The sequence below is a fragment of the Salmo salar genome, chromosome 09, assembly GCF_965601325.2.
Source record: "Salmo salar chromosome 09, fSalSal1, whole genome shotgun sequence".
NCBI classification, from domain to species: Eukaryota; Metazoa; Chordata; class Actinopteri; order Salmoniformes; family Salmonidae; genus Salmo; species Salmo salar.
Genome location: NC_138299.1, coordinates 37,321,144 through 37,347,667, shown reverse-complemented (window position 1 = coordinate 37,347,667; position 26,524 = coordinate 37,321,144). Strand labels below are relative to the sequence as shown.

At 43.6% G+C, this 26,524-nt stretch overlaps 1 protein-coding gene across 4 annotated transcripts in view; it reads left to right on the top strand.

The window, feature by feature from the left end:
- LOC106611262 (uncharacterized) overlaps positions 1–17,457 on the top strand; it is a 38,207-nt gene extending 20,750 nt beyond the window's left edge. For 3 of the 4 annotated variants that reach the window (XM_014211276.3, XM_045723613.2, XM_082955755.1), the window contains 10 exons: positions 1,798–1,980; positions 2,155–2,298; positions 2,619–2,753; positions 3,035–3,196; positions 6,150–6,322; positions 6,734–8,492; positions 8,751–8,909; positions 10,276–10,464; positions 11,514–11,561; positions 17,135–17,457. In XM_014211276.3, the coding sequence (XP_014066751.3) occupies positions 1,798–1,980; positions 2,155–2,298; positions 2,619–2,753; positions 3,035–3,196; positions 6,150–6,322; positions 6,734–8,492; positions 8,751–8,909; positions 10,276–10,464; positions 11,514–11,561; positions 17,135–17,323 (3,141 nt within the window). In that variant the 3' untranslated portion in view covers positions 17,324–17,457. The remainder of the gene's footprint in view (positions 1–1,797; positions 1,981–2,154; positions 2,299–2,618; positions 2,754–3,034; positions 3,197–6,149; positions 6,323–6,733; positions 8,493–8,750; positions 8,910–10,275; positions 10,465–11,513; positions 11,562–17,134) is intronic. The other variant, XM_082955754.1, reaches the window with a different exon arrangement.
- The last annotated feature ends 9,067 nt before the right edge of the window (positions 17,458–26,524 follow it).

The following is a 26,524-nucleotide window of genomic DNA, read 5'->3' as shown; positions in this document are numbered from 1 at the left end:
ATTCCTCCTCCTCCAAACACGGCGAGTTGAGTTGATGCCAAAGAGCTCCATTTTGGTCTCATCTAACCACAACACTTTCACCAGTTGTCCTCTGAATCATTCAGATGTTCATTGGCAAACTTCAGATGGGCATGTATATGTATTCTTGAGCAGGGGGACCTTGCTGGCGCTGCAGGATTTCAGTCCTTCACGGCGTAGTGTGTTACCAATTGTTTTCTTGGTCCCAGCTGCCTTGAGATCATTGACAAGATCCTCCCGTGTAGTTCTGGGCTGATTCCTCACCGTTCTCATGATCATTGCAACCCTACGAGGTGAGATCTTGCATGGAGCCCCAGGCCGAGGGAGATTGACAGTTCTTTAGTGTTTCTTCCATTTGCGAATAATCGCACCAACTGTTGTCACCTTCTCACCAAGTTGCTTGGCGATGGTCTTGTAGCCCATTCCAGCCTTGTGTAGGTCTACAATCTTGTCCCTGACATCCTTGAAGAGCTCTTTGGTCTTGGCCATGGTGGAGAGTTTGGAATCTGATTGATTGCTTCTGTGGACATGTCTTTTTTACAGGTAACAAGCTGCGGTTAGAAGCACTCCCTTTAAGAGTGTGCTCCTAATCTCAGCTCGTTACCTGTATAAAAGACACCTGGGAGCCAGAAATCTTTCTGATTGAGAGGGGGTCAAATACTTATTTCCCTCATTAAAATGCAAATCAATTTATAACATTTTTGACATGCGTTTTTCTGGATATTTTTGTTGTTATTCTGTCTCTCACTGTTCAAATAAACCTACCATTAAAATTATAGACTGATCATTTCTTTGTCAGTGGGCAAACGTACAAAATCAGCAGGGGATCAAATACTTTTTCCCCCCGCTGTATATACTTGTGTATTGATTTAAAAAAAGACATTGATGTTTATGGTTAGGTACAAGTTGGAGCAACGACAGACCTTTTTCGCGAATGCGCACCGCATCGATTATATGCAACGCAGGACAGGCTAGATAAACTAGTAATATCATCAACCATGTGTAGTTAACTAGTGATTATGATTGATTGATTGATTGTTTTTATAAGATAAGTTTAATGCTAGCTAGCAACTTACCTTGGCTTCTTACTGCATTCGCGTAACAGGCAGGCTCCTCGTGGAGTGCAATGTAAAGCAGGTGGTTAGAGCGTTGGACTAGTTAACCGTAAGGTTTCATCCCCAAGCTGACAAGGTAAAAATCTGTCGTTCTGCCCCTGAACAAAGCAGTTAACCCACCGTTCCTAGGCCGTCATTGAAAATAAGAATGTGTTCTTAACTGACTTGCCTAGTTAAAAAATATTTAGATAAAAATAAAAAAAAGCGTCAAATCGGTGGCCAAAAATACAGATTACCGATTGTTATGAAAACTTGAAATCGGCCCTAGTTAATCGGCCATTCCGATTAATCGGTCGACCTCTAATATAAACTCCCCTCCATATATGGGAGTAATGACAGCAAAGGTCAGGGAGCTCAATCAATCCCTGATCTGTGAAAAAGATCTGAGGATTATGCTTGCTGTACTTTGACACCAGGAAATGTGTGATCTATCTACTAGAGGCACATATTTCTGCTACACATAGCTTTCATCTGTGGTGTGTTCCCTCTTACATCATTATTTTTATTTGTATCTCCCTCTTTTTCTCTCCTTCCCCTTTCAATATCCCCTCTTTTACTGTCTTCCATCTGCACACTTTTCTTGATTTATCCCCTGCCTATATATTTGATTTTTTTTTATTTTCCCTCACTGTCTTTCCCTATTTCACTCATTCCCCCCCTACAGAGGTTGCTGAAGCACAGTCTGCAGCTGCAGGAGCAGTTGCGTTTGATGCTGTTGAAGAGAGATCTGCTGTGTTCAGTGTTCGGCTCAGACAGAGCAGAGAGTCTAATGACAGAGCTCAATGACACCGTGAGGAACAGGGAGTTACTGCACAACCAGCTGCTGCAGAGGAAAGCAAGACTGCAGGTATGTGGTGTGGTATTGTGTGGGGTGTTGTGTGTGTGTGTGGTGTTGTGTGATGTGTGTGTGTGTGTGTGTGGTGTGTTTGTCATAGGGCTCTGGTCGAATGTAGTGCATTATAAGGGAATGGGGTGCCATTTTAGATGCAACCCCTAATTTCTGATATGTCCTTTCTTTTAGGGTTTGATCTCTAGGACAAAGGACTTTGGGGACGCCTGCAAGTCAATCAGGAACAAGCTGACCCTGCTGAGAGAGAGACTGATCTCAGCAGACAGCCTCCAGCCAGACATACTGGCCAAGAAGAGCCAGTCAGACCAGCAACGGGTGGGTCACTCACTGCTATGGAGATCCTATGATGAAGTTAATTGTTTCATACAATATATTACCACATATGATCAGGTTCTAGAATTAACGTTTTCCTGACCAAGATGGCTGTTTTGTTGCCAACGTCCATTCTAGTGTTCTATTTAATTCTGTGCTCATGGTAATCTATACCTGTGTCTCTCAAACTGGTTTCCTCTAGCCAGTTCCAGTGTGTGCTAGGAGAAGAATATACTGTACATAAGCAAGGCATTTATAAAGCATTCATAAGGAATTTATAATGTTTTTACTATTAATAAGCTACTGCTTGTGTCCTCTCTCAGGTGATCAAGAAGGACTTGGAGGACTGTGAGGCCCACATCACAGCTCTGGAGACTCTGGTGTCGTCTAGCTCTGCTAACAGGACACAGTTTGAGAGGCTTTACGGGGACTGGAGAATCCTTTACAAGTCCGTCAGGGTAAGACAGGCTCTGAGAGAGACGGCAACTCCATTCTTTCTTCACAGGTTCTGAAAAAGGTTAACAATGACCCGTTTCATGCTACTGAACCAAGCTGAGCTGAGCTGGGCTTTCCGGGGTTACGCATCATTATAGTTTCTGGAAGTGTGCTGGAAAGGACAATGTGAAAAGAAAATATCCCAGTCAACAGTACAGTTAGGGTTGGCACTATAGTGTTAATCAGGCACATATATGTACTGTATTTGTGCATTCATGTTTGGATGTGTCTCTCTCTGTGTCAGGTAAAGGTGAAGAAGAGTGAGGAGAGCATCGGGGAACACGAGAGTTTCCACGAGAGCCTACTGAACGTAGAGAAGTGGTTGATGATTATGAGGCAGAAGCTGGAGTCCTACCGCAGTTCTACTGGGGAGTGGAGCCTGGACAACAGACAGCACGAGGCAGAGGTACTGACTTTCCACATGTATCTATTATGTTCTGGTATAGTATGGTATGTTATGTCTAGGATAGTATGTTGATGGGACAACAGACCGCACAAGACTGAGGTACTGGTCTGTTATCTTAAAGGGCAACGCCACCACTTTCTAACTTCATTTTCAGTATCTCCGGCACAATATCAATGTCAAATTGTTACAGTGAGGGGGAAAAAGTATTTGATCCCCTGCTGATTTTGTACGTTTGCCCACTGACAAAGAAATGATCAGTTTATAATTTTAATGGTAGGCTTATTTGAACAGTGAGAGACAGAATAACAACAAAAAAATCCAGAAAAACGCATGTAAAAAATGTTATAAAGTTATTTGTATTTTAATGAGGGAAATAAGTATTTGACCCCTCTGCAAAACATGACTTAGTACTTGGTGGCAAAACCCTTGTTGGAAATCAGAGGTCAGACGTTTCTTGTAGTTGGCCACCAGGTTTGCACACATCTAAGGAGGGATTTTGTCCCACTCCTCTTTGCAGATCTTCTCCAAGTCATTAAGGTTTCGAGGCTGACGTTTGGCAACTCGAACCTTCAGCTCCCTCCACAGATTTTCTATGGGATTAGGTTTGGAGACTGGCTAAGCCACTCCAGGACCTTAATGTGTTTCTTCTTGGCCACTCCTTTGTTGCCTTGGCCGTGTGTTTTGGGTCATTGTCATGCTGGAATACCCATCCACGACCCATTTTCAATGCCCTGGCTGAGGGAAGGAGGTTCTCACCCAAGATTTGACGGTACATGGTCCCGTCCATTGTCCCTTTGATGCGGTGAAGTTGTCCTGTCACCTTAGCAGAAAAACACCCCCAAAGCATAATGTTTCCACCTCCATGTTTGACGGTGGGGATGGTGTTCTTGGGGTCATAGGCAGCATTCCTCCTCCTCCAAACATGGCGAGTTGAGTTGATGCCAAAGAGCTCCATTTTGGTCTCATCTGACCACCACACTTTCACCCAGTTGTCCTCTGAATCATTCAGATGTTCATTGGCAAACTTCAGACGGGCATGTATATGTGCTTTCTTGAGCAGGGGGACCTTGCGGGCGCTGCATGATTTCAGTCCTTCACGGCGTAGTGTGTTACCAATTGTTTTCTTGGTGACTATGGTCCCAGCTGCCTTGAGATCACTGGCAAGATCCTCCCGTGTAGTTCTGGGCTGATTCCTCACCGTTGTCACGATCATTGCAACTCCACGAGGTGAGATCTTGCATGGAGCCCCAGGCCGAGGGAGATTGACAGTTCTTTTGTGTTTCTTCCATTTGCGAATAATTGCACCAACTGCTGTCACCTTCTCACCAAGCTGCTTGGCGATGGTCTTGTAGCCCATTCCAGCCTTGGTGTCTACAATCTTGTCCTTGGAGAGCTCTTTGGTCTTGGCCATGGTGGAGAGTTTGGAATCTGATTGATTGATTGCTTCTGTGGACAGGTGTCTTTTATACAGCTAACAAGCTGAGAGTGCTCCTAATCTCAGCTCGTTACCTGTATAAAAGACACCTGGGAGCCAGAAATCTTTCTGATTGAGAGGGGTCAAATACTTATTTCCCTCATTAAAATGCAAATCAATTTATAACATTTTTGACATGCGTTTTTCTGGATATTTTTGTTGTTATTCTGTCTCTCACTGTTCAAATAAACCTACCATTAAAATTATAGACTGATCATTTCTTTGTCAGTGGGCAAACGTACAAAATCAGCAGGGGATCAAATACTTTTTTCCCTCACTATGTTTTGTAGAAATGTTTTTATTTTTTTATTTTTAACTAGGCAAGTCAGTTAGGAACAAATTCTTATTTACAATTTACGGCCTACCAAAAGGCAAAAGACCTCTTGCGGGGGCTGGGATTAAAATGTATATAAATTTAAATAAAAATATAGGACAAAACACACATCACAACAAGAGAGACAACACAACACTACATAAAGAGAGACCTAAGACAACAACACAGCATGTCAGCAACACATGACAACACAGCATGGAAGCAACACATGACAACACAGCATGGTAGCAACACAACATGAAAACAACATGGCAGCAACACAACATGGCAGCAACACAACGTGGTAGAAGCACAAAACAGGGTACAAACATTATTAGGCACAGAGAACAGCAAGAAGGTAGAGACAACAATACATCACGCGAAGCAGCCACAACTGTCAGTTAGTGTCCATGATTGAGTCTTTGAATGAAGAGATTGAGATAAAACTGTCCAGTTTGAGTGTTTGTTGCAGCTCGTTCCAGTTGCTAGCTGCAGCAAACTGAAAAGACAAGCGACCCAAGGATTGGGCTCCCGAGTGGCGCAGCGGTCTAAAGCTCTGCATCTCAGTAGTTGAGGCGTCACTACAGACACCTTGGTTCGAATCCAGGCTGTATCACAACCGGCCGTGATTGGGAGTCCATAGAGTGGCGCACTATTGGCCCAGCGTCGTCTGGGTTTGGCCGTTGTAGGCCGTCCATTGTAAATCATAATTTGTTCTTTACTAACTTGCCTAGTTAAATAAAACATTACAAAATAAAAAGATGTGAGTGCTTTGGAGACCTATAAAGATAAAAAGTTCTACCCGATGACATCATCAAAAGTGAAAACATTTTAACAGTGATTTTCAAATACTACGAGATTCGCGGTGACGTGGGGAGCAAGAAATGCCCTCCCTCTGGCTAGAAACATGTTACATGTTTTGAAAATGCACTGTTTTTTTTACTTTTAATCCTACCCTGTGATGTCAGAGAAGCATTTTCTTTTAAATCTTTTTAACCACAGATCATAGAAACTGACTGTTTTCACATGTATACACTGGTTTGGTGCAACTTGTTTGAAAAAACGGACACTGATGAATATGTTTCTGTTTTCATATGTTTTCATAAGTCTTTGTGGCCACAGCCTAAGTCCCGTCCTGTCCTGTTATTCTTCCTCCGGCCCTGTAGAGGGCACTAGGTGAGTTCCCAGAGAAGGAGCTGCAGCTGCACCAGACAGAGGTGCAGGGCCAGGGGGTGCTGGAGAGGACCTCTGAGGAGGGCCGGGTGCACATTCTCAGGGACATGAAGCACCTGAGGGAGTCCTGGATGGCCCTCCATGACCTCAGCCTCAACCTCTTCAGGTACACCACACTACTTCGGGCTGGATGCAAAACTCATAGAATTAGATATAGAACACAAGAAGGGTTATTTATTCCTGACCAAGATGACTGCCATTATCACATTCTATAGCTATGTAGGTCTATGACATCTTCCACTCTAGTGAATGATAGAGTCTCTATGGGAGAAGTAATCTGGCACCACTACTAATACTACTACTACTACTACTTCTTCATCTGTAGTTTAGTGGATTTCAGTTGAGGTCCTCGACAACCTCTTATGGCTTGTGCACATTTATCTCCAAAAACCTTCTACATAAAAGTAATTATATAACATATGCTGTCCCTGCATCTGGGTGAAAAGTATTTAATGCAGCCAATTACACAATCTTAAGAGATGCCTTCAGTACTGACTGTCTGTTGTTCCGTTCCCAGGCTGCTGAATGGGCACAGCTCTGAGGACCCTGACTTAGACACCCAGAGGGTGAGAGGCCAGGCTGGGGAGAGGCCAGGCCCAGGCAGGGAACTCTTTCCTGGGGAGGGAGGAGACATGATCAAGGGTAGTGGCTCCAGCAGCAGTAGGGGGGGTGCTCCAGAGAGATCCCCAGGAGAGGGCCATGGGGTCTGGCTCTCTCAGAGCTCTGAGGTGGGGGCTGGGAGAGGGGGAAGAACAGGGTTAGGAGGAAGGTTGGAGCAAGGGGAAGGGGGGGAGAGTTTTGGAGCAGAAGAGGGTATTTGGGTCGAGGGAGCGTTTGAGGGCAGTATGGAGGTTATGGATCTCTCTGAACATGGGGAGAGACAGGGCAATGATCGACAGACTCTTGGTCAACAACTGAGTCCTATGACGTTAACCTTGGCGGGCAGTCAGAGACGGGGACAGGGCGGTGGGAGTGGAAGCAAGGAGAGGGAAAGGGTGAAGGAGAGGGGTGGCGGTGAGCACAGCCTGGGTCTAGAGGAGGTGGACTCCTCCATCGTTTGGAGAGGGGGGTACGGTCAGAGGGGAGAGGAGGGAACCACAGGGATGACATCAGGCCACACAGGGGGCAGAAGCACCCATGGTGGAGGAGGAGGAGGAGGAGGGGGGGTGGTGGTGGTGGTGGGGGACTCTGGCTCCAGGGTTAGTGGGGTAATGGGGGACTCTGGCTCCAGGGTTAGTGGGGTAATGGGGGACTCTGGCTCCAGGGTTAGCGGGGTAGTGGGGGACTCTGGCTCCAGGGTTAGTGGGGTAATGGGGGACTCTGGCTCCAGGGTTAGCGGGGTAGTGGGGGACTCTGGCTCCAGGGTTAGTGGGGTAATGGGGGACTCTGGCTCCAGGGTTAGTGGGGTAATGGGGGACTCTGGCTCCAGGGTTAGTGGGGTAATGGGGGACTCTGGCTCCAGGGTTAGCGGGGTAGTGGGGGACTCTGGCTCCAGGGTTAGTGGGGTAATGGGGGACTCTGGCTCCAGGGTTAGTGGGGTAATGGGGGACTCTGGCTCCAGGGTTAGCGGGGTAGTGGGGGACTCTGGCTCCAGGGTTAGTGGGGTAATGGGGGACTCTGGCTCCAGGGTTAGCGGGGTAGTGGGGGACTCTGGCTCTGGGGTTAGTGGGGTAGTGGGGGACTCTGGCTCCGGGGTTAGCGGGGTAGTGGGGGACTCTGGCTCCAGGGTTAGCGGGGTAGTGGGGGACTCTGGCTCCAGGGTTAGCGGGGTAGTGGGGGACTCTGGCTCCAGGGTTAGCGGGGTAATGGGGGACTCTGGCTCCAGGGTTAGCGGGGTAGTGGGGGACTCTGGCTCCAGGGTTAGCGGGGTAGTGGGGGACTCTGGCTCCAGGGTTAGCGGGGTAGTGGGGGACTCTGGCACCAGGGTTAGCGGGGTAGTGGTGGTGGAGGTGTCTGGGTCCAGCAGTAGCGGGCGGACAGAGGAGTGGGTGGATGGGCAGAGGTCCAGAGGGATGGCTGAATCCCTGGCCATGGAGGTAGATGTGGGGTTGGGGTCAGGCTCTGGGTTAGGGCACGGCAACAGAGGCAACTACGAAGAGGGAACAGGTGAAATGAGAGACCACAGTGAAGGGGGACATCTGCGACACAGAGGCTTTTTCCCGCCTATCAAGACCAGGATGGAGGATTCAGTCATGGATGGTCTCACTTTGTCATTCCAGCAAGGCTCTGCTAGAAAACCCTCTGGAAGGCTACAGGGCTCAAGTCACCACACCACGGTCTGGTTGCTCCACCCATTCTATTAACTCCAAACATAATAAGCACATTTTCTAGTTCATAAAGGAAGATATATACTTCAAATTGGCATGCTATAATTGACTCTTCTCTCAATACTCTGTAACCCATATTCAACTGCTGTTATAAACTGAAATATTAAGAAAATTAGCTAGCTGATTTAAATTTTTTTTTTTTTTTACATATATTTCCTACAGTAAGTTGATGTTGTTGCTGATAATGTTGTTGTTGGGGTCCTTCAGGCAGGTCTTGGGGCAACCCTGAGTGCAGGGGACTATGAGGACAGGAGGAGGGAGTTTGAGGCCTGGCTACAGAAGGAGAACGATACACTCTCAGGGATTCTCAGCACAGAGGGAACACTGAGCACCAAAGAACTCAAGATCAGGCAGAACACACTCATGGTTGGTGCTGATGTTTCTTCTCAGAAATATACAGTATTGCATTTCCAGTATTCCATTCTTGTTTATATTTACACAAAAATTATAAGTTACTCTAGGTCTGTGGCCGTCTTATGGTTAGAGATTGCTTAAGGCAAGTTATTTTTGAAGTAATATGCATGCTACATGATAAAACGTGTATTTCATCTGGAGGACATTATGTTCAGAGTGCACCAAACAAAACCCTAGGAAGGTATAAACATACCTTACAGCGAGGCCCTGACAAATTCACAAACCTTCTGGCCTTCCTCTAGAAGACTAAAATAACTTTTGGCAGCTGAATTGACAGACAGGTTACATCCCAACCACAAGCTGCCTGACAGTCAGACGGGTTACATCACAACCACAAGCTGCCTGACAGTCAGACAGGTTACATCACAACCACAAGCTGCCTGACAGTCAGATGGGTTACATCCCAACCACAAGCTGCCTGACAGTCAGACGGGTTACATCCCAACCACAAGCTGCCTGACAGTCAGATGGGTTACATCCCAACCACAAGCTGCCTGACAGTCAGATGGGTTACATCACAACCACAAGCTGCCTGACAGTCAGACGGGTTACATCACAACCACAAGCTGCCTGACAGTCAGACAGGTTACATCCAAAATGGCACCCTATTCTCTATTTAGTGCACTACTTTTGAAATAGGGCTGTGTAGTGCACTATAAAGGGAATAGGGTGTCATTTGGGACACTAGCAGGCCATGTTAGTGGTTAGGATGTATCTGTCAGTATGGGAGCACAGAGAACGCTTCAAATTCAGTCAGCAGACAATGGACATTGATTCAAGGCAGACGGGGGATTGGAGATGTTTGATTGGGGATATACTGTGTGTGTTTCAGTAGATATGAAGGATTATTGCTTCAGGATTTACTGCGGCCTGAATTCTCCTGTGCAAAGATCCTGTGTAGACATTACTCACTGACACATTGCTTATTGTTATTACATGATGCAGCAATTCTCCTGCTTATCCCTCAGCCACATGCAACAGTTCTCCGTCCCCCTGTTGTTCACTCCCCTTCTCTCTTCCCCCTCTCTCTCTCCCTCTCTCTCGCTCTCTTCCTCTCTCTTTCTATCCCTCCCTCTCTGTCTCTCCGCCTCTCTCTTTCTTCCCCCTCTCTCTCTTCCCCTCTCTTTCTATCCCTCCCTCTCTTTCATCCCCCTCTCTCTCTCTTTCTATCCCTCCCTCTCTGTTTCTTCCCCCTCTCTTCCTCTCTTTCTATCCCTCCCTCTCTCTCCCCCTCTCTCTTTCTTACTCCTCTCTTCCTCACTCTATCTTTCCACCATCTCCCTCCCTCTCTCACCCCTCCCTCTCCTCACTCCCACAGACCTTGCGGTCCAGTGTGGACTGGGGTCAGGAGCAGTTCCAGCTACTACTGATGGCTTGGGCTGTAGCCGGGGCCAGGGCTGACCGTGGGGCTGAGGATGTGGGTATGGAGGAGATACGTTATCGCTGGATGCTTTACAAGTCCAAACTGAAGGACGTTGGAGACCTCAAGGCCCTGCTGAATGTCAAGGTAAACAATACTGTGCAAATATTGTATTGTGCCTCTAAAATGGCACCCTATTCCCTTTTTATAGTGCACTATTTTTGACTAGGACCTATTCATAGGTTGCACCTCTGTCACTCGGTCATGTCATTCCATTGTTATGAACGTTCTCAAGCTGCCCTCTACCAGCGGTGTGATGGAGGTGCTCTGAAGTCATGATAAGCCCAGTCATTCTGGACGGAGGCTAACGACTGCCTGGAAAAATGTTTATGTTGCTAAAGTAGTCAAATGTTTAGTAGGAAACAACTTTGCCAGCATTATCATGTCGTCAAATTTACTTTAGAAAATGTATGGAAATGTTGTCATTAGCTAGCAAAGTTTTGCAAAAATAGCCAACTATGCTAATGGTAGCTAGCTAAAAGCCAGTGTCCTCCCCTCAATCGTAGCTAACATTATACTGCATCTAAAGTCAATCTGGCGACATCAAAATGATGACACAAGGTTTTCCTACTAATTATTTGCCTCCTTTTGAAGGGCATTGTATTTCCAAGCCACTGTAATGCACTTTTGATGAAATCTTCATCAGCGCTCATTGATGATGCATTGTGTAGAATGCTCAGATAGGCATCAGTCCAGAACGAACGTTCAAAATAATATTGTAACGAAACAAGCCATGAATATACTGTAGCTCTGGACAAAAGTAGTGCAATATATAGGGAATAGGGTGCTGTGTAAAATGTACATCCAGCAGAGGGCGTTAAAGAGTATCCTATAATAAAGAGATGATACATTGGTCTACCACAGGGATGGGCAACTTTGATGTTTTTGGGGCCACAAAAAAAACTAAATTTATCATCTACATACCCACATCCATACCCCCCATCTTGCATTTTAGTGACATTGAAGAGGGGAAAAAACACATTTTAAAGTTTGTTTCCTGCAATTTTACCCATTTTGCTATGGAGTTGGAGAGAAAAATTTGCAGTTTTACAGCTAATATTTTTGCCATTTTGAATATGATAACTGCTGATTAAGCACATGCAGTATATTGACCTGTATGTTTTCTTTATTTCCAGCAGGGTGCCAGTGCTGCTGGCCGAGAGGAACACACCAGGACAGCTAAGGTACAGTTAACAATCAGTCTCAATGATTTTGTCTTGGTCAAACATTCCTTTAATATTCAGTGTAGTTCAAACTGGAGAAACTTGTGGCCTGGGATGCTAGCGTCCCACCCACAGTTCACACTATTCAACAGCCAGTGAAAAATCAGAGCGCCAAATTCAAATCAACAAAAGGGCCATAATTCAAAGTTCTCAAACATACAACTATTTTACACCATTTTAAAGGTACACTTCTCCTTAATGTAACCCCATTGTCCGATTTCAAAAAGGCTTTACAGCGAAAGCATAAAGTTAGATTATGTTAGGACAGGTACAACACAAGAAAAACCACACAGCCATTTTCCAAGCAGGAGAGGGGTCACAAATACCAGAAATTCAGCTAAAATTAAGCACTAACCTTTGACGATCTTCATCAGATGACACTCCTAGGACTCAATGTTAGACAATACATGTATGTTTTGTTCGATAAAGTTCATATTTATATCCAAAAACAGCATTTTACATTGGTGCGTGATGTTCAGAAAATATTTTGCCTCCAATACTGGCGGTGAATCAGCACAAAAATGTACAAAAATACTCATCATAAACGTTGATAAAATATTAAACTGTTATTCAAAGAATTTTAGATAACCATCTCCTTTATGCAACCGCTGTGACAGATTTCAAAAAAGCTTCACGGGGAAAGCATGCTTTGCAATAATCTGAGTACGGCGCTCAGAAACATACACTAGGCAATACAGATACCCGCCATTTTGGAGTCATCTAAAATCATAAATAGCATTATAAATTTTCACTTACCTTTGATGATCTTCATCAGAAGGCACTTCCAGGAATCCCAGGTCCACAATAGATGTTGTTTTGTTTGGTAAAGTCCATAATTTATGTCCAAATACCTCCTTGTTGTTTGCGCATTCAGTAAGCTACTCCAAATGTAGGAAGCGCGCCCCAAATTTCATGACGAAAAGTAAAAAAAAAAGCTATATTTACGTTCATTGAAACGTGTCAAACGTTGTATAGAATCAATCTTTAGGGCCTTTTTAACATAGAACTTCCATAATATTCCAACCGGACGATTCCAATGTCTTGAAAAACGTTTTGGAACACAACTACCTCATCACGTGATTGCGCGCCAATGAACTCATGTCCTTCCCTGAGTCACCAACTCCCTGGCCTTCTTGTTCGCTCTCTGTTCACTGCAAAAGCCTGAAACTAGGTTCTAAAGACTCTTGACATCTAGTGGAAGCCTTAGGAAGTGCAAAATTAACCCTAAGTCACTGTGTGTTGGATAGGCAATAACTTGAAAAGACTACAAGCTCCAGATTTCCCACTTCCTGGTTATATTTTTTTCAGGTTGTTGCCTGCCGTATGAGTTCTGTTATACTCACAGACATCATTCAAACAGTTTTAGAAACGTAAGAGTGTTTTCTATCCAAATCGACTAATAATATGCATATTCTAGTTCCTGGGCCCGAGTAGTAGGCCGTTTTAATTTGGGTACGTTTTTCATCTGGCCGTGAAAATACTGCCCCCTACCCAAGAGCGGCTAAGCTGCAGCCTGAGGAATGCAAATATCTCTACAGTCAGTATCTGGATAATATGTGCGAATGCTTGATAATGTATGTGATATCAACAGAAAAGTATATTTTCTGGGTGATTTAAATATTTGACTGGCTATCATCAAGCTGCCCACTCAGGAAAAAACGTCAAACTGTAACCAGTGCCTGCAGCCTGGAACAGGTTGTCAGTCAACCTACCAGGGTAGTTACAAACAGCACAGGAATGAAATCATCAACATGTATTGATCACATCTTTATTAACGCTGCAGATATTTGCTTTAAAGCAGTAGCCAAATTCATATGATATAGTGATCAAAATATAATTCCCATATCTAGGAAAACCAAAGTTTCAAAGGCTGGGCCTAATATAGTGTATAAGAGGTCATACAATAAGTTTTGTAGTGATTCATATGTTGATAATGTAAATAATATTTGCTGGTCTGTGGTGTGTAATGAGGAGCAACCAGACGCTGCACTTGACGCATTTATGAAACTACTTATTCCAGTTACTGATAAGCACGCACCATTAAGAAAATGACTGTAAAAACTGTTAAATCTCATTGGATTGATGAGGAATTTAAAAATGTTATGGTTGAGAGGGATGAGGCAAAAGGTATGGCAAATAAGTCTGGCAGCCCAACTGATTGGCAAACATACTGCAAATTAAGAAATCATGTGACTAAACTAAATAGAAATAAAAATAAAGTACACTATGAAACAAAGATAAATTATATAACGAATAAGAGTAAAAAGCTTTGGGGCACCTTAAATTACATTTTGGGTTTCAAGTTTAGTGTAACTCTAATTGTTTTATATTTTAAAATGTTCTCAGGAAATGCAGCTCTGTCTTGGGTTCTGCTGTGGTGCAGTGGTTGTACAGCCTTTCCTCTACAGGGAGCCAGGTTTTTCTGTGCCTACCCTTCTCAATGGCAAGGCTGTGCTCACTGAGCCTGGACTTTGTAAAAGGTTTTGATCAGTAACCATGGTCAAATAGTTAGCCATGGTGTACTGTCGATTTAGGGGCAGGTTGCACTGCATTGTCCTTTGTGCTTGTGTTTCCCAATAAGGAATGTAGTTTTGTTTTGACTGTGTTGTAATTTGTTTTATTCTGATTGATTGGATGTTCTGGTCCTGAGGCTTCAGTGTGTTAGTAGAACAGGTTTGTGAACTCAGCTCCAGGACCAGCTGGATGAGGGGACTATTTTCTTTGCTCAGCTCTTGGCATTGTCGGGCTTGGTAATGATCTGACAGGGGGTCACTGTATTTTATATGTTTCCGAAACTTAATTGCTCTTTTTTTGAGTTTTTATTATTAGTGGATATTGGTTTAATTCTGCCCTGCATGCATTGTTTGTAGTTTTCCTCTGGACATGTAGGAGAATCTTACAGAAATCTGCATGCAGGGTTTCAATTGGGTGTTTTCCCCATTGGGTGAAATCTTGTTTTGCAAGTGGACCCACCACCTCGCTGCCATAAAGTGCTATTGGTTCCATGACACATTCAATTAGTTTTAGTCACGTTTTAATAGGTATTTCAATTTGAATTTGTTTTTTATTGGCGTAGAAGGCCCTGCATGCATTTTCTCTCAGTTCATTTCCTGCTTTATTAAGGTGTCCAGTTGAGCTTATTTTTAAACCTGTGTGCAGTACTCTATATATTTTGTACCAATTGAGAACTTTGGTCTAATTCCCTGAGATCTGGATCTTCTCTGGAAAATCATTATTTTAGTATTTTTGGGGTTTACTGCCAGGGCCCAGGTCTGGCAGTACTGCTCTAGAAGATCCAGGCTTTGCTGTTGGCCATGTGCTGTAGATGACAGCATGTATAGGTCACCTGTGAAGATCAGGCATTTAACTTCTGAATTGTGGAGACTAACACCAGGGGCTGAGGATTGTTCTAGAATTGTGGCCAATTCGTTGATGTAAATATTGAAGGGTGCAGGGCTCAGATTGCAACCCTGGCGAAGGCCCCGCCCCTGGTTAAGGAATTCTGTTATTTTCTTGCCAATTTTGATGCTGCACATATTGCCATTTAATTATGTCATCTGTTTAGCTCCTTACACCACTTTCAATAACTTTGGAAAACAGTCCTGTATGCCAAATATAATCTAATTATTTTTGGAAGTCGATAAAGCAAGCGTACATTTTGGTATTATTTTGGTGGACATGTTAATCTGTTAGGGTGTAAATATGATCGGTCGTGCGATGTTTTTGTATAAATCCAATTAGGATTTTACTCAAGACATTGTGCTTATTAAGGAAGTTTAGAACTATTACATTTATATTACTACAGAAAACCTTCCCCAGGTTACTGTTCACACAAATGCCTCTGGAGTTGTTAGGGTCAAATTCATCTTTGTTCTTAAAGATTGGGGGGGTTATGAGTCCTTGATTCCAGATGTCAGGGAAATAACCTACACTCAGGATCAAATTGAACAGTTTTAATATAGCCAATTGACATTTTGCACTAATGAGTTTGAGCATCTCATTTAGGATGCCATCAGGTCCACATGCTTTTTAAATTTGAGGGCCTGAAGTTTCTTATAAAGCTCCTGGTCAGTAATTGGGGCGTCCAGTGGATTTTGATTGTCCTCTATAGCTTTTTCAAATCCATTCAACTTCTCATGAATTTGGCATTGTTCTGCATGTGGGTCAATTTGAACAGTGTTGTAGAGTGTTTTAAACTGGGCTGTCCAAATATCACCATTTTGTATCGCTAATTCCTGTAGATTTTTTTTTGGGGGGGGGTTTTCCAATTTTGAAACAGAAGTTATTTGTGTTTATGGACTCCTCAATTAGTGTCAGCTGCTTGCTGTTTTGGTTCTGAGTGAACGTTTATAGAGTTTAAAAGTCTCACAGTAATGAAGGCGTAATTCACCATTATTTGGGTCTCTGTGCTTTTGGTTGGATAGTGTTTTTTTCCTTATTTTACAATCTGCATTAAAACAGTTTTATCAATTTCAGTTGTGCTTCTTTTGCCATTTGCCTGAATATATTATTGATGTTTTTTACTGCTAGATTGATGCTAGATTGATGCCTTCTTTACTTTCTCTCTGTTTCTCTTTCTCTCTCGCTCTGTCTCTTTTTCTCTTGCTGTCTCTCTCTCTCTCGCTGTCTCTCTCTCGCTGTCTCTCTCTCGCTGTCTCTCTCTCTCGCTGTCTCTCTCTCTCGCTGTCTCTCTCTGTCTCGCTCTGTGTCTCTCGCTCTGTGTCTCTCGCTCTGTGTCTCTCGCTCTGTGTCTCTCGCTCTCTGTGTCTCTCGCTCTGTGTCTCTCGCTCTGTGTCTCTCGCTCTCTGTGTCTCTCGCTCTCTGTGTCTCTCGCTCTCTGTGTCTCTCGCTCGCTGTCTCTCGCTGTGTCTCTATCAGTGAGCTGTGAACACAGCAGGTGCATGGCTGGCTAAAAATAAGGAGGATAGCTAACTAAGTTTACCCCCAGGTTGTTGATATGAGAAAAATAACAGCAGACACAGATGAAAGAAGCTGTAGTGTCACTCACAGCAATGTCTTGGCAGTTGATGGAGCAGTCTTGTTAAGATAGTGAGCATGAGTGAGTGAGTGGGTGAGGATTTTCTCGCTTCACTTGGAAGAACACTCTCTCTCTGTGTGTGTGTGTGTGTGTGTGTGTGTGTGTGTGTGTGTGCATCACAATCCTGATTATATTGAGGGGGCTGTGAGCCTTTTCTATGTTGTTTACCTAGCTAGCTAACAGTGACCCTACTGTGTGACCCATGTTGAAGTGACTCAGTATACACTCCCTTTAAAGGGACTATCATTTTGATCTCATGGATGGTCCGTCTTTGCTCTGTCTATGAATTTTCATTTCTCAAGCCCAGCTGTTTACCCCCCAAAAATTGATGGGTTGAATTACGTGAATTAAAATGTGTTTGTTTGTACACACTAGTGTGTTTGTGTATTTGACTAGGTGCATGTGTATGTGTGTGTGTTCCATGTGTATATATACAGTGTGTGTGTGTGTGTGTGTGTGTGTGTGTGTGTAACGTCTCTATATTGACTCCCTGCAGGAGAAGACTCCAGGCCTGCTGTACCGTGTGTGTCGGGTGGCCCTGCCCCTCTGGCTCCTGCTGTTGGCTCTGCTCCTCTTTGCCTTCTTCCTGCCCTGGATGGACGAAGGCTCCAGCTGCTCTCTGTCCAACAACTTTGCCCGCTCCTTCAACATCATGCTCCGTTACCACGGACCTCCACCCACATAGGAGAGGAGATATAGGATTATGAAGACCATTGCTCTTCACCCTCAATCCATTCTGTGTGTGTGTGTGTGTGTGTGTGTGTGTGTGTGTGTGTGTGTGTGTGTGTGTGTGTGTGTGTGTGTGTGTGTGTGTGTGTGTGTGTGCAGTTTGGGTCAGTGAGTGTGTGTCAGTGTGTGAATGCGTTTCTGCTGTATGTGTCAGTGTGTGGGTGGGTGACCTCAGCTGTTCTCACACAGTCAGGCCAATTCAGCCCCTCTATCACACAGGCTGGCAGCATTTCACAGAGAACAGCGCTCCACACTCCTATTCACACTACCACAGTAACTAATGGCCACCAAACACTTAGCATAATGTTGGAGTAGGGAGTGGAGATAATGTGGGATAAGGAGGTGGATTTTTATTGCCTTTATTTAAAGGGTGAAATTATGCTTACATGGTCTTAAAAAATAACTGAGTGTGATCTATCATATACCAAAAATACCTATCATGGTTTGCTGCCATTTTAAAGACTAGTGTGGATAACACATTTTTAAACTGCTTTTAACCCTCGCAAATAACATTATGCTTTTTTTTTCTTGGATGAGTGTAAGATGTTTTTAAAGCTTTATATTTAACCTGTACATAATGCCTTTTGCATAGATTACCCTTATTGATTGTAGCACTGTGTTAATGACAGCCTAGCACTTCAATGATCAGGAATAGTAGACATTCTAGATGCAGGATGTTCTCATGTCCCCCAAAACACAATATCTATTCTATCATGAGTCAACTGAAATCTAACAGATGCATGATAAAGCAAGTCAGTCAGTAATGGTATACAGGATGTCCCACTTTTGACTGTCCAAATACATTGTACTTATACTGTACTGTAGGTATGCATGTTTAAACAGTATGCTTTCTTTTCTCAAGGTTCTATGCTATATTTGAACACTTTCGTAATGATCCCTTGGCACAGTTAAACCGTTTGGTGAATATAGCAATTATAAAGCCTTGTACTATGGCCCCTGACTTTTTCTTGGACCACAGAGTGTTCTAGATGCTAAATTTACTTTGTTTTTTATATGTAATGTTCAGCAGGGCCCAGATTATAAGATGGAAATAGCCGCTGTTATGGGAGAGGGGCATTTTTTTGAGCAAACTCTTAAAATGACGCAATGAACCTCTAAACCTTGACTTTTTCCTCTCTCTCTCTCTCTCTCACTCACTCACTCACTCACTCACTCACTCACTCACTCACTCACTGATCTTGCAGTCCAGTGTGGACTTCTGTCATTCACTCACATTTCTATTTGTCCCTGTAAGTGTGTTTTACTGACCTAAGGTTTGCTAGGGAAATGGAGACCAAATCCAGTTATTCTATTAGTGTCCTATCACACATGGCTTTACGAGGTTATAACCCACAAATAGTTTGCCGATGTTTTCAATTTGATTACATTTGAACTGTTAGCTTTTGTTGGGAATGGGGGTGAGCGTGTGTTAGTTCGACTGAAGCCTGTCTCGTCTCAGAATGTTGAAGTATAATCTGTGTCTGTTCTCTGTCTGGGAAGGTCTCAGAGGGCTGTCTTCGTCTGTCATTGTGAACGTTAAATGACTGAACAACTTTATTCTTAAGGAAAAATAGAAGGAAAGTGCATGCCGGCCCTACTTGTACAAAACTGTATTGAAGGCATACATAGTATTACAGTTGAGTGTATGCTGGATTTGAACTGAATATTTATACCAGTCTACTGTTATCTATAAACAACTTATGCAATGCGCTTCTTCAATATATTTATTCAACATATCTAGCTCTTAGGAGGCTTTTAAATAAATGTTAAACTTAAATACAATATATAGCACAAAACATCACCATACTTATACCACAGGGTGATATGCTGCATTCTTTTGAGTAGCAATGGCTACAGTGGGCCTACCTGCCAACTCTGCTTCTTGCACTGCTATATTGAGTAAGACACATATACAATCGACACAGGTTCAAATGCCTAGTCAGTCATGAACTGTATGTCTGTAGTCACACATAAGGAACATCCATATGGACTTTCACTTGAACCTAAAGAAGTGGTCCTCTTGAAAGGATCTGGGAATCAAGGATAGGAGAAGGATAGTGGTGGGGGATGAAGGTCAGAGTTAGCCCGGTTGCCAGTCTTTATAGCTAACATTCCACTCCTTGACACGGAGTTGCCTTCAAGGAGTGGAATGTTAGCTAAGCACACACTGGCAACAGGCTAGGTCGGAATATTCTAATGTACCGTAGCAGATTTAGGGTTGCAAAATTTCGGTAACTTACAATATTCCCAGGTATTCCCAAAAAATTTGGAGGATTATGGATTTCTTGCTTATTCCTTACTGATTCCGGCAATCTACCAACTGGGATTTCTGGAAAATCTGGGAATATTTGGAAAGTTACTAGAATTTTGCAACCCCTAATTAGATTCCTCTGCAGTGTGTTATGGGCAGGAGTAGCTTTACTAAGTGCTCTGCTAAATGTATTCAAAATTAAATTAGCATAGATTGGAATAGTGTGTTATGCAAATTAGTATCTGCTTTACAAAAATGAAAGGCTTTTAAACACACATGCCGGCAGGAATGAAGATTCAAAGCTTTTGTAAAACATTAAAATATTATACTCTATTTTGTTACTATATTTTGAAATGAACAAAATGCTTAATGTTACAACACAGAGCTTTTATTTAACCAATATTTTTGTATTGTACTCAAACTGGCAATAAATATGCAATGTGTATACCTGACAGAAGTCTATGAAGTGTCAATCATTGTTGAGCCTATAGAAATATACTGATCAAAAATATAAATGCAACAATTTCTGATATTTTACAGTTCATGTAAGGAAATCAGTCAATTTAAATAAATTCATTAGTCACTAATCTATGGATTTCACATGACTGGGCAGGGGCGCAGCCATCAGTGGGCCAGGCCCACCCACTGGGAAACCAGGCCCAGCCAATCAGAATGAGTTTTTCCCCCACAAAAGGGCTTTACTACAAACATAAATACCCCTCACTAACAGGGATGTAAACAAATGTGTGCACAATATTTGAGAGAAATACACTTTTTGTGCATATGGAACATTTCTGGGATATTTTATTTCATCTCATGAAACCTGGGACCAACACTTTACATGCTGAGTTTATATTTTTGTTCAGTATAGAATCACTCATGATTATTGCAGTCAAACTGCAGTGGTCTGAGGGGCTACGTCCGTTCTAGTGATACTATTTCTATTGTTGAGCCACTGTTGTTGTTGGGGGTAAATTACTAACTCGTTTAACATGAGGAGTAAAATGCCAGAGTTACCAGGTGTAACGTGTAGCAGGCTGTTCGTTTAACCAGCCTCTGGTTAGTCACTGATTGAAAAGCTCAATGCTGAGCAGGTCTTGGAGTAGGCACACACTTCCTTATCCTATACCAGGAAGTTTGTGAGGGTTCTACAGGTCAGCATTTCATTCCAAAAAAGATCTTCCCTCCTTGCTGCCCTTGTTCACTCCCCTTTGTGGATCTGAGATGAGATGACTGAGTATGTAGAGCAATTATTATTATTATTTCACCTTTATTTAACCAGGTAGGCTGGTTGAGAACAAGTTCTCATTTACAACTGCGACCTGGCCAAGATAAAGCAAAGCAGTGCGTCACAAACAACACAGAGTTACACATGGAATAAACAAACATACAGTCAATAAAACAATAGAAAAAGTCTATATACCGTTTGTGCAAATGAGGTAGGAAAGGGAGGTAAGGCAATAAATAGACCATAGTGGCAAAATAATTACAATATAGCAATTAAACACTGGAGTGATAGATGTGCAGAAGATGAATGTGCAAGTAGAGATACTGGGGTGCAAAGGAGCAAAATAAATAACAGTATGGGGATGAGGTAGTTGGATGGGCTATTTACAGATGGGCTATGTACAGGTGCAGTGATCTGTGAGCTGCTCTGACAGCTGTTGAGCTTGCGGTAGGAATCCGGAGATATGGAGAAAAATACGTCCGATATGCCCTGGTTTGAATTGCTCTGTGCAGACTGGCAAGAGTTGTCCGGGCTAAGGTTAGCTGATGACCGCTAGCAGTGGCTAGCTGACTACTAGCTAGTAGCTAGTTACCTGGCTAGCTTCTGCTGGGGGTTCCGATTCGAAAGTAAAGAAAATAGCAGATCCATACCACGTTGGGTGAGTCGGATTGCTGGAGAGTATGTTGAAGTTGAGGTTAAGAAAATATATAAAAAATATATGCGAAGAAAAAAGATATAAAAAGATATATACACGGGACACGACATGACGAAGAGAAAGAGGTCTGACTGCTATGCCATCTTGGATGATCGCAATCTTGGATGATCGCCATCTTGGATGAATGCTTCACCACCTAGTTTCCTGTGATATGAAAAGAGGGTTAGGTCTGAACGTGTCTGATAAGCTGGACCACTGTGAACACACCAGTCACACTGACACCCAAAACCTGACACACACGGTCACACTGATACCACAAACCTGACACATAGCCAGTCACACTGACACCCAAAACCTGACACACACCAGTCACACTGACACCCAAAACCTGACACACAGCCAGTCACACTGACACCCAAAACCTGACACACAGCCAGTCACACTGACACCCAAAACCTGACACACAGCCAGTCACACTGACACCCAAAACCTGACACACACCAGTCACACTGACACCCAAAACCTGACACACAGCCAGTCACACTGACACCCAAAACCTGACACACACCAGTCATACTGACACCCAAAACCTGACACACAGCCAGTCACACTGACACCCAAAACCTGACACACACCAGTCACACTGACACCCAAAACCTGACACACGGCCAGTCACACTGACACCCAAAACCTGACACCCAAAACCTGACACACACCAGTCACACTGACACCCAAAACCTGACACACACCAGTCACACTGACAACCTGACACACAGCCTCACAGTCAAATATGAAGCATTAGCTCGCTCTCTCTCTCTCTCTCTCTCTCTCTCTCTCTCTCTCTCTCTCTCTCTCTCTCTCTCTCTCTCTCTCTCAGCATTCTCCAGCTCTTTTTTATATTATTTCTCTATTTTATTTCATCGGTGACAGTATGCTATTGTTAGATTTGACACTAACAAGAGAGCTGGCCATTTCCTCACTAAAGCCAGTGTTATGATATTCAGGCCTAGAGTACAGTGTTTATTTGTCTATTTTACTATACTGAGATACCGTACACTCCACAGGAACTCTGCAGTTACGGAAAAACAGCTCAGGAGATTTGCAGTTGTACTGTAGTATGACGTTCTCAGTAGATTCATTTGACTGTGATTTAGGCCACCAGTGAAAGCAAGAGCAGCTCGTCTCATCTGAGGAAGGCATATGGCTGCCTGCCAAAACATCTGATTTGTTAGAGATGAGCTCCAAAATCTACACACACAAACACACCCTCCTGGCAGACAAACAATATTTACGTCTGGGGCTCAACCTGTGCATGACAAGCACTCAGGTGCAACACTCAGGTGACTGTTTGCCTTCCAGTTGTGGGTGTGTTTGTGGACTCTGTCCTACCTGGCAAATGCTGATAGCGACAGTGGCACACTTTGCTCTGTGCGGTAGCCCTTGTTTGGCCTAATTCATTCAACTGGAAGTCCCTCTTGGTGTAGTTGGCCAGTTGGTGTAGTTCTCTTCTCCCCTCTCTGTTCTAGGTGTGCAGTGTACCACCAACCTATTCACTGCATATGGAAATACCAAACAACAAGCAATTTAGAGCTCAAATCTCTGTGTGTGCCTACCCACGTACACAACAGTTAACAAACTCTTACATAATACTATACATCTCTAGTGTGTGTGTGTGTGTGTGTGTGTGTGTGTGTGTGTGTGTGTGTCTACCCATCCACCTACTCTCTGCAGACTGCATCCTCGCTCACACACAACCCTGCTTTTCTCAGCTCCACCACTGAGACTCAATCTGGCCTGGAAATAAATCTCTAGTAGAAATACTTCTTACTCCCAAAGCCTTTCTGTATGAGACGTAACACTTCTTAGAGAATATGGAAACCAGGCTGCTGAGGGGAGGACAGCTCATAATAATGGCTGGAATGGAGTGAATGGAATGGAATCAACCACATGGAAACCACGTGTCTGATGTGCTCGATATTATTCCATTTATTCCATTCCAGTCATTACTATATGCCCATCCTTGGGGGCTTCTGAGTGGCACAGCGGTCTAAGGCACTGCATCTCAGTGCTTGAGGCGTCACTACAGACACCCTGGTTCAAATCCAGGCTGTATCACAACCGGCTATGATTAGGATTCCCAAAGGTTAGCGCACAATTGGCCCAGGGTTGTCCGGGTTTGGCTGGGGTAGGCCGTCATTGTAAATAAAAATGTGTTCCTATTTAACTGACTTGCCTCGTTAAATAAAGGTTAAACGTAAAAAAAACAAAAAAAAACACAAGTACAAATACTGACACAGTTACTGTTAAAACGCATGTCTGAGTGGTTGTGTTCTGTCTGAATTTTTTTTCACCCAATCCCATTGTGATCCAATGAAAAGACATCACTAAACACATATTTCATTGCATCTTCTCTCTGTGATCTTGGTCAGTGGTTTCTATATGTCTCTGCTATGTACTGTTGTAAATACCAGGATAAAAAGAACAAAAGAAGGACAGAGAGTATGTAATCAAATGCCTCATCAAACTCCGTCTAATCAAATGATCAGCGGTTGACAGTCGCCCCACTATCTGCGTACCAAATGGAACTCTATTCCCCATTTAGGTCTCTGTTCAAAAGTAGTGCACTATGTAGGGAATAATGTACCATTTGAGACTCATGCACGGGGGCTGGACAAATGACCGGAGATAGTTAGCTAGCTACATGCCTGCCTGCTTCCCTTCCAGCCGGCCGGAACAGTAGGCTGTTGATTTTATTACAGTGACCAGATTCAGCCAATTCTCATTAGACTGCAGAGTGAACAGAAGAGAGAGTGTACATTCAGGGAGCGAAAGGGAGATGCAGCACCGATGTAAACAGTCTCTTATCACATTACTGGAGCAGGAAACCTTCTGTCTGTCTGACAGGTGGGAAGAAAGGAAGGCTAAGCAGGGGATTGTTGGTTTTTAGGGAGAGGCTATGATGGAGATCAATAAAGAGAGAGAGATTATGACTTTATTATCCCCAAGAGGACATGTTGGTGTGACAGAGCTCTTGTCCTGGTTAGGGTCAAAGAAGACCAACATAGTGGCACAAGATGATCCAGGACCGACATAGTGGCACAAGACGATCCATGACCGACATAGTGGCACAAAACGATCCAGGACCGACATACACAGTATGTCTATATTCATATGACTGTGTGTCTAAGACAAACCTTTGACAATCCAGGGCCAAGACAGTCATAGACAGTCATAACACATCTTAATGGCAGTAGTCCTTGCACAGTCAGTCAGGGCTCTCTCTCAGCTTAAAGGTGATCCACTACAGTAACAGCAGTATAGTCCCCTGATCACTTAGCTTGCTGTAAACACCTCTTAGTTACCCGCTCTGCCCTGTCTCCGCACCTGGCCCTTTTCTCCTGCTACTGCTGTCTGCTGACCGGACCACCTCCATTTTGTACTTTGATTGGCTGACCGACAACTCACCACCCACACGGGCTCGTCTCTGCTCCTCACAACAGCAGAGACATCCATTCTGTCCCTTGTAAATATTGAATCCTTTACTGCGTTGCCATGGCAGCTGCTGCGTTGCTGTCATAAGGTGTCCCTTGGGGATGACCTCGTCAATCTAGACATGATGACCCTGTATAGCTACGCTAGTCTAGGTTTGGAAATTGGAATACCTCTCTCTTCTCGTCTCTTCTCCTCTCCTCTCCTCTCCTCTCTCTCTCTCTCTCGTTCTTTTCTTCTTACCAGGTTTAGCAGGTTAACGCTAACACTGATTCCTTATCCAAATGTGTATTTTTGGGGGGTGAAATACTGTATGTGCACATCATAGGAGGCTGCTGAGGGGAGGACAGCTCATAATAATGGCTGGAATGGAGCGAATGGAAACCATGTGTTTGATGTGTTTGATACCATTCCGTTATTTTGTTCCAGACATTACTATGAGCCCGTCCTCCCCATTTAAGGTGCCTGTGGTGCATATTAAATCATTGAATATGATTTAATATGATGAATATGATATCATTGAATATGCTCAAACCCTGAATTGTAAAAGGTTGAGAGCTCTCTATCTTTGAGCTATAGTCGTTTGGAAAACAAAACATCAGTTTGAAGGTGATAGACCAGGGCTGTGTCCTGTCTCTGACCCGCAGGCTGTCGGTCATGGTGTGTGTGTGTGTGTGTGTGTGTGTGTGTGTGTGTGTGTGTGTGTGTGTGTGTGTGTGTGTGTGTGTGTGTGTGTGTGTGTGTGTGTGTGTGTGTGTGTGTGTGTGTGTGTGTGTGTGTGTGTGTGTGTGTGTGTGCATGTCCTGACCATAGTAAGATGTTATTTTCTATGGTAGAGTAGGTCAGGGCGTGACAGGGGGTGTTTTGTGTTTTTCTATGTTTTCTATATCTATGTTTAGTTCTAGTTTTCTATTTCTATGTTGTTGTTTTTTGGGATGATCTCCAATTAGAGGCAGCTGGTCCTCGTTGTCTCTAATTTGAGATCATACTTAAGTAGGGGTTTTTCCCACCTGGGTTTGTGGGTAGTTATCATCTGTTAAGTCTATGTACCTGACAGAACTGTGCGCGATCGGTTTCTGTTTGTTATTTTGGCTTTAGTGTTTTTGAGTTAAAATAAATTTCATCATGAGCACTCAACACACTGCGCTTTGGTCCCCTCTCTATGATAGCCGTTACAATGTGTGACCTGCCATCAATCTGTCCCAACACTGTCACCGCCCGGTGGCCATTTTAACTCCTTAATTTCTTTTAATAATTTTTTTAATGATTGAAATAGGCTTAAATGAAGAGTAGACCGAGAGAGGGGAAATCTAGAATTGAAGGCCAGTGGGGCTGGGATACAGTCCTATGACGTAGGCATTGGAATCATACTATTACAGAGAGTGGCGGCCATAACCCACAGGAACATGTTTTACTCCTTCTATACAGTCATCTCAGTTCAGCAGTGATGGTGTAACTGATCATTATCTATTTACATTCCAAAGGAAAATGTAACTAATGTTTTTTCTGACTGTTTAGGGACAGAATAGATGTC